At 52.2% G+C, this 14,365-nt stretch overlaps 1 protein-coding gene across 1 annotated transcript; it reads right to left on the reverse strand.

Annotated features, from left to right (window-relative positions):
- Positions 1–1,019: 1,019 nt before the first annotated feature.
- LOC144724658 (nucleolar MIF4G domain-containing protein 1-like) lies at positions 1,020–14,138 on the reverse strand. The gene is made up of 11 exons (XM_078603957.1): positions 13,155–14,138; positions 11,664–11,806; positions 10,298–10,493; positions 9,549–9,929; positions 8,325–8,435; positions 7,795–7,968; positions 6,939–7,060; positions 5,077–5,209; positions 4,674–4,805; positions 3,090–3,199; positions 1,020–2,306 (listed from the first exon to the last, which is right to left on the reverse strand). The coding sequence occupies exons 1-11, from the start codon at positions 13,866–13,868 to the stop codon at positions 2,129–2,131; spliced, it is 2,394 nt and encodes a 797-aa protein (XP_078460083.1). The 5' UTR covers positions 13,869–14,138; the 3' UTR covers positions 1,020–2,128.
- Positions 14,139–14,365: the final 227 nt, after the last annotated feature.

The raw sequence follows: 14,365 nt of genomic DNA on the forward strand, positions 1-14,365 counted from the left end.
GGAATCCCTCGGTTAAGAGTCGGTGTTTTCAGCGCCTCTACGACTTAGAAGGTGAATTTCTGTTTTCATTTGAGAAATTGTCAGCGTTTTGTTAATCGCAAGGATTTCGGAAAGAGTAATTTGGTAAATTAACGTATTGGCGGTACACCGGTGTGCAGTATAAAACAGCAATTTGTTGTACCTCGTGAATGGCAACCCTCGTGTGAATGTGCCAAAATCAGTTGTCGTGATGTCGGAAGTCGAGTGTTACATGATCAGCTGAACACGAAGCTTCACGGTCTGTTGCCGTACAGCAGCACCCAGCCTGATGACGATTGGCTGACTCCCGTGTTCCAAAGGCAAGATTTTACTCCTCGTGCCCTACACTTAGACGGTTCCGAGATTCAGGCACACGTTCGAATGGGAAAGCGGCTGCTGAATAGAAGGCGACTTCTCGCGCGAGAATCTGCAGCTCACTCAAGGGGCAACAGCGACATCGCCAGACTGTCTTACGAGGACCCTGGTGCGTTTATGGTGCACCACCAATACGTCCAATGGTGTTTTGCAAATCTTAAAAATGATCACCATGGGAGAAAAAAAAAGTTTGTTTTCAAACTGTTCTCCCCGCTTGCAATACACTTCGAATTCACGACGTTGAACCTCTTTCACAACGCACGTAGCCAACCGTCCTATTTGGAGGTTACTGCATTGCACGAGAACACACGTTATTCATTTTATACAGCAGGAATGACGTGCAGTAGAGATATCCATTTCATCATTTGACTCTTCCAGGTATTAGACTGTGTTGCTTAGAGGTAGTCCAAAATCAGCAACCTCCTGACACTTGATATTAGCCATCTCAAAGAGACAGTCAATGTTTTGAATAGTTTCGAAAAAGCCATCACGTTTTTCCATTCATAGTCTTCTATTGCACAGATATGTCAGGGCAACTGAAATTATATTCGTGATCGGAATGTGTTTACTGTCATTCACCGAGAGCGTACAAGGCACACGTAAATTTTAAACGTAATATAAAAGCGTTTTACTTTTCACAAAGATACGAATTTAATCACCGCAACAAAGTTCTACATTTACAGTATTTACAATTGATGTTTGCGATAACAAAAGTAACATCGCCAGGCTCTTTGCCATTCTGCTGCTGACGACCTCCCCATGCTGGTCAATGTGTGTTGAAGCGCATGCCCCAGGACTGGGTTAAATATCACTTTTGCCACCGAAGTCATCAGCCCTGGCAAACTCCAAACCATGGAACACGTAGCGTCCCACTGCTCGAAATATAAACTTGGGAAGTGGTTGGAACTGGAATTCTAAATCTCAAAAGCAATAGAATGGCGAAATTATAATTTAATCTCTTTATAACTAGCTGGGTGGAGGTAATGGTGGCGGCACATACTGGCAATGCAGCACTGTGGAGGCGAGGGCTGGGGGATCAGACACATGTTGTGAAACTTCCTTCCCGTGGACTACCGCCAGGTGGTAGTACAGTAAAACGTGGACAATCACCTGTCCCATGTGTATGTTGGACTTCTTTCGCACCGTACATGACCAACCATGCTTGATCGGAGGTGTTCATTACCTCGTTCTTGTTTTGATGCACAATGCCTGTGGCTTATTTTTTGGTTATTTTAAGCCCTGCTGTTGCCCGTGCACCCCCGTCACGTGTTGTTCCGTTGATGCCTCTTCTTCCGTACACATCCCTTTGATGTTGTTTTTTATGTTGTTAACTAGATGGGCAACTGGCTCACCGTGACTTTCCGTGGAACAAATACCCATCGGAGTCGCGCAGCACGACAGAAACACATCAAAAGTCAGACCGGGTGACTCGATTACTCGAGAGCACGTTTTGGAGAGCACCTATTTAATGGGCAAGTTAGCACGAGCATCGCAATTCAATAAATATTTCATCAGAAAATAGAAAATATTTTTTAAAAACGTAAATGAGCAAAGCTCATCGGCGCTGAACCAACATTCATCGAAAACGGACGGTGGGATTGTCGCGGAGCTCGAGTTTTGCACGACACATCACCGGTTTCGCCGTATCACTAGGCCTCCCTGACCGAGTGACAGGGTTGGTGGCGCAGTGTGTTCTTGTGGAGACGACAATAGCAGCGGTAACCGCGTGCGACCATCACAGATTCGCGGCCGGGTTCCGCTCCTGCTCCAGGGCTTTCTCCGCCACCTCGATCCTCTGCCGCAGCAGCTCGGCCTCGTCCGCGTCCCCCGACGCGGCTCCGCGCAGCATGAAGTGCCGCATGAAAATCTTGAGTCCCTCCCGGAGCAGAGCGAGCTTGGGGTTGCCCGCCGCCCTGTAACGCCGGGCAGAGAGCGGCGCGACAACAATTTTGTGGTTGCCCCACGTAGCCCTCCCCATGGATTTTCGGGTGGCACCTATTGTAACGTCTTCCGTGAACGCGTAAACAACCGATGGAGAGGTAGTCCTCCACTTACGATGGAGATGCGTTACGACGATCCCATCGTAAGTGGAAAATATCGTAAGTCGAAGATGGCCTAGCCTACCCAGGAGTCTTCAAGAATGGTGATAATTTAGCAAAACAGAGCAATTTACAGTACCGTACTGTATAAATGATATACTGTATGTATTTATTAATTACAATACTGTATTGCACAGTAAAATGTAAAGTAAAAAAAAAACCAAGGTAAATTCTGAGCCTACCTATATGAACTGCAATTTAATAGAAAGTTTTTTCAGGAAACAATCCTATCTGCTATAATAAAAACTTTCAACATGCATTGAACGTATCGTGGTAACCTTGAAGTCAAACCGCTAAAGCTACGTGTCATACATGCATTGAACGTATCGTAACGTATCACATTGTACTGCACTCACCAAGATTCTGTCCGTCGTCTGCATACTTGAACGATGTTAGGTTGTTGATGGCAATTTTGTCGTATCGCTATCGCCATCGTAAGATCGAAACATCGTAACTCGGGGGACTACCTGCATATACGCCTTGGCCCTATTGTCGTTCCACTGCTAGATGGCGCTCTCTCCGCAGGCGTCCACGCACGCGCACGCTTTTCTTCGCTCGTTTAAAAAACAAAAAACCCGTGCGCCGCGCTTTTCTTACTTTGAAAATATGTCGGGCAGATGCTCTTCGGAGGCTTCCAGGAGCAGCTTTTGCAGGACCTGACGGAGAAACTTCACCGACAGCTTGTCCATCTCGCTGAACTCCAGCGCCTTGTTTGTGCGAGAAGAGAAGAGGGCGACAGCGGCGACGCGAATGCTGACGAGTGCCGACGGTGCGATTCTATCCTTGCGCACGACAGCGGCAATACGTTCAGGAAATAGATGCCAATAATCGAGGTCTGCTAGCCACGGGGGGACTTCGGGAGAGAGTCGGTGGGTCAAGGGACCTATGAACTTAAAAGCATTCAAATTACCAGCCCTCGTCTCCACAGAGCCAGGTTGAATTCATTATTAACTTTGATTTTGTACTGGTCACAAAAGCAAAGTTTGTGGGGAATAATAGTCATTTGCTGTACTTTTGAGGCGTAAGCAATTAGGAAATAACACTTACAACCCAGGAACAAAAATCGTGTTACAGTGTTAGTATTCTATTCTTGCGTGTGGCAATAGATTTAGGAGCTAGGTGCCAGTGTCGAGGTCGGCTCGGCATTACGAGAGGGCTTCAGGAGAGAGAGTTCGTGGAGCTTTGCTATATCCCCGCCTCCGTTACAGACTAACATTGCCCATAAGCTATTCTAACCTTTGCACATGATGGCGGCGGCAATATGTTTCGGAATCAAATGTCAATGTGGAGGTCTGCTGCTGGCCACGATGAGAGGGCTGCACGAGTGTGTTGCATGCTTTTGCTATTCCTCCTCCATTGAAGGAGCGCAGACTACAGCGGTTAACTCGACCGTCCATCGACTAACACTGGACCCATGGGCTGGTCAATGCAGACCAGCCCATGGGTCCAGTTTGAAGGGCAGTGGGGCCCAGGGAACAGTTCACATATCACTCCACCACACTGGTCTCATGTGTAACTACTCGTACACTTATACATATATACAGGGTGCTTACATTTTTGTTTTAACACATATATGGGACTATCGTTTTGAATGGAAAAAGAACGGATAATACACTGTAACATAATAACAAATGTATGTTAATAGCTTCATAAAGTCATCATTGTAAGGCCATCATTGTAAAACGCGTGCCCTGGAATAATCTCCAGGTGGTCTCCAGAGCCCGGAGGCACATGCCTCGTGGTTTTGTTGCAAATTCTCACAAGTGTTCACATATTTTTGAAGCACCCTCTATACGTGTACGATCCCGGGGGACTTGAGGAGAGACCCGTGACGTGGACGGGGTCTTTGCCGAGAGTCAGAGGAGCGAGTGGTTAGGAAGTAGGGGGCTCCGGGATAGAGGGTGGAGAGGCGGGCCCAAGGGGCTACTTTGCCCGGCTGGCCGAGTTGGCTGAACCCTCGGTCAGTGCTGTGGGAAGAGCCTGATAGCCTGGTGGGGTGTAGGGAACTCCCAGTACCCTTCCCCTGGGGAGATTAGTTAATAACCGTTGTGTTAACCCCTTCCCCCGAGTTAGGCGTAAGCCCTAAATAAACTGTTTGGCGTCAGCTCCTACACGACCGGCTTCAGCGTCCTTTTCTACCACGCAACACATTCAAGGGGCCACGCTCCGCGCACGGCTCACCTTGAACACGGTCACGGAGAGGCCCTTGTGGACGAGCAGGTGACTCAGCACGTTGACGAGGTTGGTGGTGGCTGTGGCGTTCAGGTTTCCCAGGGCCTTGAAGCGATCCCACATGCTGAACTGGAATGTCATCTGGTCGCGCGCGAGCGTGCACACGAGGGCCCGTTTTGTTGTCAGTTTTGCGGCGTCGGCAAAAACAAAAATCCACGAGAAAAATGCAATTCAAAATCAGATCGTCGGTTATTGCCAATCGAAGCTGTCAGACTTGCTAGTTTAAACCGCTCTCTTCTCTTACTTTGACAATATCGATATATGTGTTTAACACGTAGGCTTTCGCGACCAATATCATCCATAAAACCCTGTACATCTACAGATATTTGAAAATACAAGAGGGCACGCTCACCTTAAACCTGCGGTCAAACTGGCAGAGCTTTTGTCCGAGGTAGGCGTAGTAGGGATTGAAGGACTTCTCCTGCAAGCAGCAGTCCATAAGCACGTGCACGATCTCCCTCTCCTGCTTTTCCTTCAACCCCATGCTGCAAAGAAGCGTCGGGGTGCGACGGGTCAGCCCCGACCGCCGCGCGAGTTCCTCCAGAACAACATTCTTCCCCGATTTCCTCTCTCGCATTGTTTTTTTTAAATCCCCGCTGCGCTCGTTGTCACGTCGCGACACGAAAGCATCCCAAAGGGGATCTCCCCACAGCAGCGCGAACAACTTGGTGCGTGACGAAGGGCCTCCCTGGAAGCGGATATCGCAAAGCGACCCCCCCCCTCCGAGATGCCTTCAAGTGACCTGGGCTCACAATATAGAGTGGGCAGCAAACTCTTCCACTCGCGCCCTGCTATGGGAAATAAACGTTTTTCCGCGTGGTTATTTTTGACTCTCAGCACTGGGATGTAGTCAAATCAATCGCAGAACCGTATAGAATTATCGGTAGTTTTTTTCATGCAGTCATTGGTAACCAGGCCCCGACACCGCCAACTCGCTACAAACTTGTCAGAAATCTGAATATTTATTTATCTTGGAGAAATCCGATGAGCTACAAAGCTCTATTTCACAGATGTCCTGTAAGGGGCCAGGTCAGAAGGCGACAACAACGAACAATACAAAAACACGACAGGGGTGCAAAGTATAGGAAACGTATAGCCGAAACTAAGATTCAAACCCAGGGTCCTAACGACGCCAGAGCTCAGCGCTCTGTCCTCCGAGCCATCCTCAGCCACCTAGGGGAAAGGTTTGTACCCCTTTCACTGAGAGAACACGGCCAGGCAGATCTCGTAATCTTTCGGCACCGAGACGTTCGAAGAAAAAAACACCCCCGCAGATCCAATGGACGTTTGATGCATGCCTCAAGGGACCAGAAGGAAGTGATGGAGTGCAATGGGCTCATGTTGGAGATGGGCTATTCGATTATACTCTTTGGTTCTTTCGGTAAAGTCACGTGTGTGTTGCGTCCGAAACGTCGCGATTTAATTTATTTTGATACTTTATACCTACGTGACTTTACCGAAAGAACCAAAGAGTATGGATCCCCTCAATCACGAAAACTTCAAATCTATTCGATTATCTCAGACATCGACTCCTCAACCGATTATCAATTCGATTATTATCAGACTCGTCGTCAGACAACACGAAATCAGTTGGGGAGGGCGGTGGGTGGGGAGGGGTGGGGGAAATCACCCCTGTTCCCACACGTGTCGGTGGACGGGAGGTGACGGGGGAGATTTGGCGATGCCGCGGGTATCACCGGCCGCATCGCGCTGGGCATTGCTTGTTGGGCGGGATGTTGCGGTGGCCGCTTGTGTTTAATTGACCACAATTAGTAAAAGAAAGTCGATTCAACAGTTGATCAATCGTCCAGGCTCCGGCCTCACAATAAGAAGTGGGATCATCGTTAGGGAGGTGGCTAGGTGGTGGCTCAAGGGTGAAAGGGAAGAGAGATTCTGGGTTTTGTATCTGGGATTCAACCACCCGTGGTTAAACCGGGATCTATAGGCCAGTTGGTCGATCGGCAGGCCGCGTGCGGTGGGCTAAAATGTCCCCCCATACTCCCACCCCGAAAAGAAATCTGGCCAGCATGAAAGAGGAGGCCAACATACGCTCTCCCTCGAGCTCCCGCGAGTAGAAACCCTTCCGCCAGCAGTGGCATGAGCAAACAAAATCCATCGCAGCCCCGTGTGTGTTTTTATCATTACTATGAAAATTCTCTCGACACCTCCGCGGAATCGCGATACACGACGGACTCTTCAATTCTGGACCCTCACCGCACGAGCTTCTCAAAGGCGTCCACGTAGTCCTCGCTCGTCATGAGCACGCAGAAGATCCCGCGCCGAATGTCCGTGTTCATCCTCTGCTTGCGCGCCAGCTCCATCATCTTGGCGCTCATCTGCACGCCGGGTTGCCACCAGATTCGTTAGGATGTTCACCGTGCGTTGTTACCGAGTCTGCGGGGGAGGTTTTCGAAATGTCGGATCCGTTGAGCGCTGCTGAGAGATTGCTGTCGTTGGCTTCACATTTTTTTTTTTTGCTTCAAAAATATTTTCCACAACTGAGGTTTTTGGGTTAGATCACATGAGTCTAAACGTGTCGTTAAAACCCGTCACCACCCCACGCAACCAATTAGTAAGGTTTGTCACGTAAGAAAAACATGCCAATTCGTGACTAGTTCAGCACACCGGTTTGTTGGAGAGTAAACCCACAACATTTGCTATTTGAGTACGACGTTTCGCTGGTAATAACACCAAGTGTCGTCAGGTGACAACCGGAGTGTCAAAAGTATTTTATTAACAAGACGATTCAGGTACTCACAGAGGATATGAATAGAGGTTGACGCCAGCACAAACACATTACAGATTGCAGTGCAATGGAAACCCGTCTAAACCACGTGTTTCAATAAACTGCTTCAATAAACTCTAGAACCCCCTGGTGTCTTCCTAAGCTCTGATATCCCTGCAGGAGAAGGAAAGTGCCTAAATGCCCAATTGAATGCTCTCAAGAATCAATGCTCACTGGAGGAGAGGTAGTGTGAAGGGGTTCCACGTTTGGTGGCAAGCTTCCTCCCCGCTGGCTTCAACATCTTGACATTTCACGCCGCCGCAGCGGCATACGCAAAACGCTCACCTCGCCTCCGACCGGCAGCTCAGGCTGCCCCTCGTCGGCGCCCGTGGACGCAGGTGCCGCCCCGCTCCACGACGAGCCGACGATCCACCAGCGCCCGACGCGGTCTGCCGAGAGCAGCTGCTCCAGCGACACGCGCAGCACGCGGTCGCTGTCGCCACCGGCCTGCGAGCGCACCTGGGAAGATGGCAGGGTGGGGGGGATGGGGGGGGGGCGCACCGTCGATTAACACGGTCGGCTACGTACGGTGCGAGAGGAGTTCAACGGACAGGGACTCCTCTACTTACGAACGAGTTAGTGTTCCAGAGGTCTTGTTTGTAAGTCCAACTTTTACTCCTGTGGATTCCAAGATTGCACCGTCCCGCGACAGATTCTCAATGGATTATGCTATTTGTCACGCGACATGACGGCCGATATCACGATCGGGATCAACTCGCGGGGTTAATAGGTAAATAAAAACAGAGACAGCGGCAGCAAAATAAAACAAAAAAAGGTCGCCAACAAAAAACCGCCCCAAGGGACGAGCCGCTCACCAGGGAGCGGAGGAGCTTGCGCAGCCTCTCCAGGTTGCTGGGGTCGTAACCGGGAATCTTGCGCACGTCGTTATTCTTGAGCGCCAGCATCGTGTCCAGGAGGTAGCGCACCTGCGTTGAAAAAAATACACGCGAATATACAAGGATGCCCCCCCCTACCCACGTAGCCTTTAACAGACCGCCGGGGTTGGCGAGTGCTTTTTCGCGAGCGGCGCATGCGGGCGATGGGTCACCGACACCGCGGCCGGCCGCCTTTGTCTCCCCAGTGGCGATGTTTACTACACACCGCACCGGGTACTCATTTAAGACCGATTCGACCTAAGGGAGGCCCAGGACGGGGGTTCAGATAATCGTCGCTGGTGTTGGCCGTGAGCGGGAATCGAACTCGGGTCGTCGGGTTCGTAGTAGCGCAGCGTAGCGCTCACCGCTACACTGCCGCTACCCACAAACACAAAGATCGCCCGTATAGCCCCAACAGACTGTTGGGAGGCAAGTGCTGTTTGCGAGCACTTGCCCCGACACACACTTACACCCCCACATAAACACACCAACTACACGTACACACATGCACGTTCATTTAATTAAAAATATCAAAGCAATGCTATATATATATTTATATGTTACGTATATTCGCAGACCTGGTAGAAGATGCAGTGTGATGGACAGCGACTTGTGAATTACATGCACAGGTGGTTTACAACGACGATCCACATTCACGAGGTTTATACGACGCCACCGTGGATCGATTGACGACGCGGAAACTTGATGCCGGACGCATCATCCCACACGACTCCCAAACAGCGTCTGAACAACAGAGTCGGCCTGCTGTCCGAAGTGGACTTGACGTGGTGCTTTCGTTATCCTCAGCGTTGGTGTGGATTTTGTAATCTACTCAAACCCTGTTAAACACGGCCGATAAAAGGAAAAAACACATCGGCAAGTGACGTTTCTACTCTCTGTGGGGAAAATAGTGGTCCGATTTACGACGACAGGGTTTCAAGGATCGCGTTGCAACGTCGTAAAAGGGGGAATCTTGCCTGTAGAGAGATATCTATATCGGACTGCCGGGTGCTACACTCATTTCATGCACGTTGAACTTCTTTCGCACCGTACGCAGCCGGACGTGCTAATCGTTGAGATTCCGTGAAATCACCGAGAAGATTCCGGACCATTCCCACCGTTTCGTGCCGCGCCCACAAAAAAATAAAACAATCGCCCGCTCACCCTGGTCCCGTCGCGCGCGGTGCCGTCGGCTCGCGCCCCTCCGGCGGCCACCCCCCCCCCGACGGCGGCGGCCTTGCGCTGCGCTTCGGCCACGAGCTCGCGCAGCCCCAGCGGGTCGTCGCGCCGCAGCGTCGTGCCGCTCGAGCGCAGGAGCAGCAGCGCCGCGTCGAGGTCGCGCTCGCCGAAGGAGGCGACCAGCCGGCGCAGGACGTCGAGCACCAGCGAGCAGTGCACCATGCGCGTCAGGTAGAGCTGGGCCAGCAGCGCCGCCGCGTTGTCGCACTCCTTGCCGCCGCCGCCGTCGTTGTCGCCGCCGCCGTCCCGGGCGCGGTGGAGCGCGTCGAAGCGCTTGGCCAGAGCCTCGAGGAAAGCGGCGCCGATCTGTCGCGTGAAGAACAACAAAATTACAAAGGTCGTTCCCCCGCCCCCCACCCCAATGTGTACCTGTGAAGGCCGGCAACGGCACACGAGGGTGTGGGTGGCCAACACGACACCTGACCGACCGCCTTTGTCTCCCCCCAGTGGCGATGTTTATGCACCGCACCAGATACGCATTTCGGGCTGAGTCGACCTAGAGGAGGCCCATCACCGGTTCAGATGAACATCACTGGTGTTGATTGCCGCGAGCGGGAATCGAACTCGGGCCGCCGATTTTTTTGCGCAGCGAGCTAAACCACCACACTCCCCGCGACGATCGCACGCACACACGCGGGGATCGGGTGGGGGTCACGGCACACGCGTTGTGTCACCTCGACGCCGACGTTGTGGTGCAGCGCGGAGATGAGCATCGCGTGCTCCCCGAGCAGACGCTCGGGAGTGGGGGCCGGCGTGACGCACGCGGCAAGCACGGCGCCGGTCAGCGTGCTGGTCACGTCGTGCCGGCTGTGGCGCAGGAACAGCTCCTCGAGCTGGCCGCTCACCCACGGCAGGTTCGCCTCGCTCAGCCTAACACGGCGGAAGGGGGGGGGGACGAACAAAAATTGGCAAGTGGCACCAAATGTTGCCGCACCGCCCGCGTGCGTGCTCGGTAAAGGCGCGTCCGCAGACGCTTCGATTTGTGCATTTGATGATGATAATAATTTCATCGCTGTCGACCCATCACGGTTTACCCCATATTCTTGTACGGCGCACAGCCGTTTCAATACGGGCAAAAAAAATTAAGTTTGTCTCTGTTTGTGTTTCTCCCTCGTGATGGGACTTTGTAGGATGAACGTTGAGATTTATAAGGGCACGGGGTGACCAATAAGGTCTGAATTGGTCTGTCATAAGGTAGGCCACTGATAAGGGGTTGACAGAGAATTTCGATCTGTAATGCGCCGCGCACCATTCACACGCCCACGACGAGAGACGGACCGACCGTGACGTGAGAGGAACCACACGCGGGCAGGAAGACAGCCGCCCCAAGCCAAGGCTCCACGCTCCTCCATACAGGGACTCCTCTACTTCTGAACATTCGACTTACGAACTTTTAGAGATACGAACAAATATGTCCATATGTCCAGTTGCCTGTTTGGACCGAGAGTCGTAAGTTCAACCGCCGTGCAATAGATGGCGGTGATTACATCTACATCAGCAGAACGTGAAGAACCAGTGGCATCTACATCTGCAGAACGTGAAGAACCAGTGGCATCTACATCTGCAGAACGTGAAGAACCAGTGGCATCTACATCTGCAGAACGTGAAGAACCAGTGGCATCTACATCTGCAGAACATGAAGAACCAGTGGCATCTACATCTGCAGAACGTGAAGAACCAGTGGCATCTACATCTGCAGAACGTGAAGAACCAGTGGCATCTACGTCTACAGGAGATTATACAACTTTTAAAGATATTCCCCGTGTTTAGTGTACACGCCGTACAGCATGTTTGGAATCGACAGGAGTAAAATTGGACGAACAAATCGACTTATGAACAGACCTCTGGGGTCTAATTCGTTCTTAAGTAGAGGAGTCCCTGTACACATTGAAGATGTTTTTGGCCAAAGAATGAGCGCTTACAAGCGGGAAGAAACCGGTCCACCAGGAGGAGAGGGCTGACGGGAGAAAAAGGCCCTTGCTGGTTCACGGCACGTCCCCCCCCGCCGAGCCTCACCGGGAAAACCTCGGGCAGCCTCACCGATTAACGAGCCCTCTCACGGTCTTGCTCAGCCTTTGCAGCTCCTCCTTTTTCTTGGCGTCTTCTTCGGGAGGCCGCATGCGCTGGTGCGGGGGGACGTACTTGACGGCTTGGGTTACAGAAGCAGCAGCAGCCGCCGGAAGCTGCACGAATGAAAAGCAGGCACATTGCACAGCTTTCAACGGACGGCAGTGCTACAACAACAACAGAAAGGTCCATTATTGTAACCATACGACCGATGCTCCCTCGTCTCAATTTACGGTTCTCACAGTTGGCGTCGCTTGCTTGGCGTGGACCCCCCCCCCCCCCCCGGTGTGAAGAATGAATGGGCCACGTGGTCTAATTTTCAACACCCCCCCACCCCTCTTCGTAGAACCGTGGGTACCGATGCAGTTGCAAAGCGTCTGGACACTGGACAGCTATGCTAATGGGTCACTCACTGCCATCACCAACCCGAATTGACCAGCGTCATGAAGCATGGTCATGACTCTCGTGCCCTGGGTGGGAGAAGCCCTCTCCCAGCGGTGGATTGACAAAATCCACCAGGCGCCAGGGTGGCTAGTAGATGTTAACTACCTCGCTTGGTATACAGGAGGTCGTGGGTTCGATCCCGACCCTGACGCCTGCTGCTGCTGTATATTTGGAGTTTGCATGTCTCGTGCCCCGTGGTCGCGTGGATTTCTTCTCCGGGCCTTCCAGTTTTTCCCTCCACATTAAGAACCATGCGTTTGGAGTATTTGGCTACTTTAACAAAAACAAATCGCGCAATAAGCCACTTCGTTGAGCTATCATTTGTGAGCCTTACCTGGTAAAACAAAACATGTTTTATAGTTTAGTTGACAAAGCTCCTCTTAAAGCCTTAACAGACTGTTGGGGGCAAGTGCTGTTAGCGAGCACCTATGAAGGCCGGCACGGCACACGAAGGGGTCCCCCCGGTGGCCAACACAACGCCCGACCGCCTTTGTCTCCCCAGTAGCGACGTTTACACACCGCACCGAGTACTCATTTGAGGCCGAGTCGACCTAGGGGAGGCCCAGGAACGATTCAGATAATCGTCGCTGGCGTTGGCCCGTGAGCGGGAATCGAACTCGGGTCGCCGAGTTCGTGGTGCAGCCTCTGAAAGACACTCGGTTACAGGAAAACATTGCAGCCGCTAGAGGCCGCAACACTCGCCACAATGATGGAAGAGGGTATTTTGGGGCTCGAATTGCAACAGTGAAGTGTGTGACATTTCACTGCATCTGTGAATTGCTACATCCCCACTGTGATAATACTAATAAAATGTATAAATATGTAAACCTCAATATTTCTATAATTATTTATATTATTTTTTACCTACGTAACTTTAATGAAAAACCTAAGAGTATGAAACCTCAATAACTTAACTTTCAGGAATTAGAATCTGAAAGCCTACGTGTTAAACTGAACAATTAAGTCTGTTTTCACGTCACCCCGCTGTTTATTTACACTTTTTGTTGTTCTTAAACTCACGCTGGTTTGGTCGTTTTCATCACCACCGCTCTCACACGCATCATCCTTTGAGGCGCTGTCACCGTCATCACCATCATCATCACCATCATCATCTTCATCATCTTCTACATCGTCATCTTCTACATCGTCATCATCATCTTCTACATCGTCATCATCATCTTCTACATCGTCATCATCTTCGACAGCAGACAGCTGCTCCTGTCCTGCGAGTTCATCATCAATCACGTCATCTCCTCCTTCCTCCTCTTCGCTCTGATCGCCTCCTCCCTCACCCTCCTCCTCGTCGCCCGACATCTCTTCTTCCTCCTCCTCTTCATCATCCTCTCCATCATCATCTCCATCATTCGACAACCCAAGCTCGTCCTCGGAAGACGCCCCATCGCCGCTCCCTGCCATCTTCTGTCGCTCCCGTTCCGGAATCGCGGCCTTGTTGCCCGTGATCTCTTCGAGACGGCGCGGTCTCTGCTCCTTCACCTCTTCCTGCGCTGGCATCACCACCTCATCGTCCTCCTCGTAAAACGCGAGCGCCTTCCGCCCGCTCACTGCGTCCAGGATGTAGTCCAGGCCGTCCAACATGAACGCCTGCGGAAGCCTCGCCTCCTCCGACTCTCCCCCCCTCCTCTTGCCCTTCTTCTTCTTCTTGTCCATGTGGAGCAGCTTCTCAAGGCGCTTTATCTCCCTCTCCTCCGCTCGGTTCGCCTCCATCAGGCCCATCCTCCTCACCTCGCCGGCTCGCGTCGCCCTCACCTCGTCGCCAACATCGCCCTCGCTATCCTCGGCCCCGCTGCTGTCGTCGTCGTCGTAGATTCTCTTCCTTTTGCCAACAACCCTCGTCTCGTCGTGCAGCCCTCGCTCGTGCGTCGCCGTCTTGCCGACGACGACTTCCTTCCCCTCCTCCGACTCGGCGTCGGCCCTCGCGAGCTGACCCTTGCCCCGCGCCTTGCGGCTCGCTACCGCCGCCGCTGCTCCGCCCGCGTCTCCTCCACCTCCTCCTCCACCACCACCTCCTCCACCTCCACCACCACCACCAGCTCCTCCTCCACCACCACCACCACCTCCTCCCTTGTTTTTATCGCCGCCGCCAGGGCGATGCCGCTGGAACTTGGCGAAGTGCTCCTGCCGCTTGCTCTTCTTCAGCGCCCGCTCCCGCCTGCGTCTCTCCTTGCGCGAGGGGCCCTGAGCGGGACCCCGAGAGAGGCGACCCCCGCAGG

The sequence above is a fragment of the Lampetra planeri genome, chromosome 21 (genome assembly GCF_965212315.1).
Source record: "Lampetra planeri chromosome 21, kcLamPlan1.2.h2, whole genome shotgun sequence".
Lineage (NCBI taxonomy): Eukaryota > Metazoa > Chordata > Hyperoartia > Petromyzontiformes > Petromyzontidae > Lampetra > Lampetra planeri.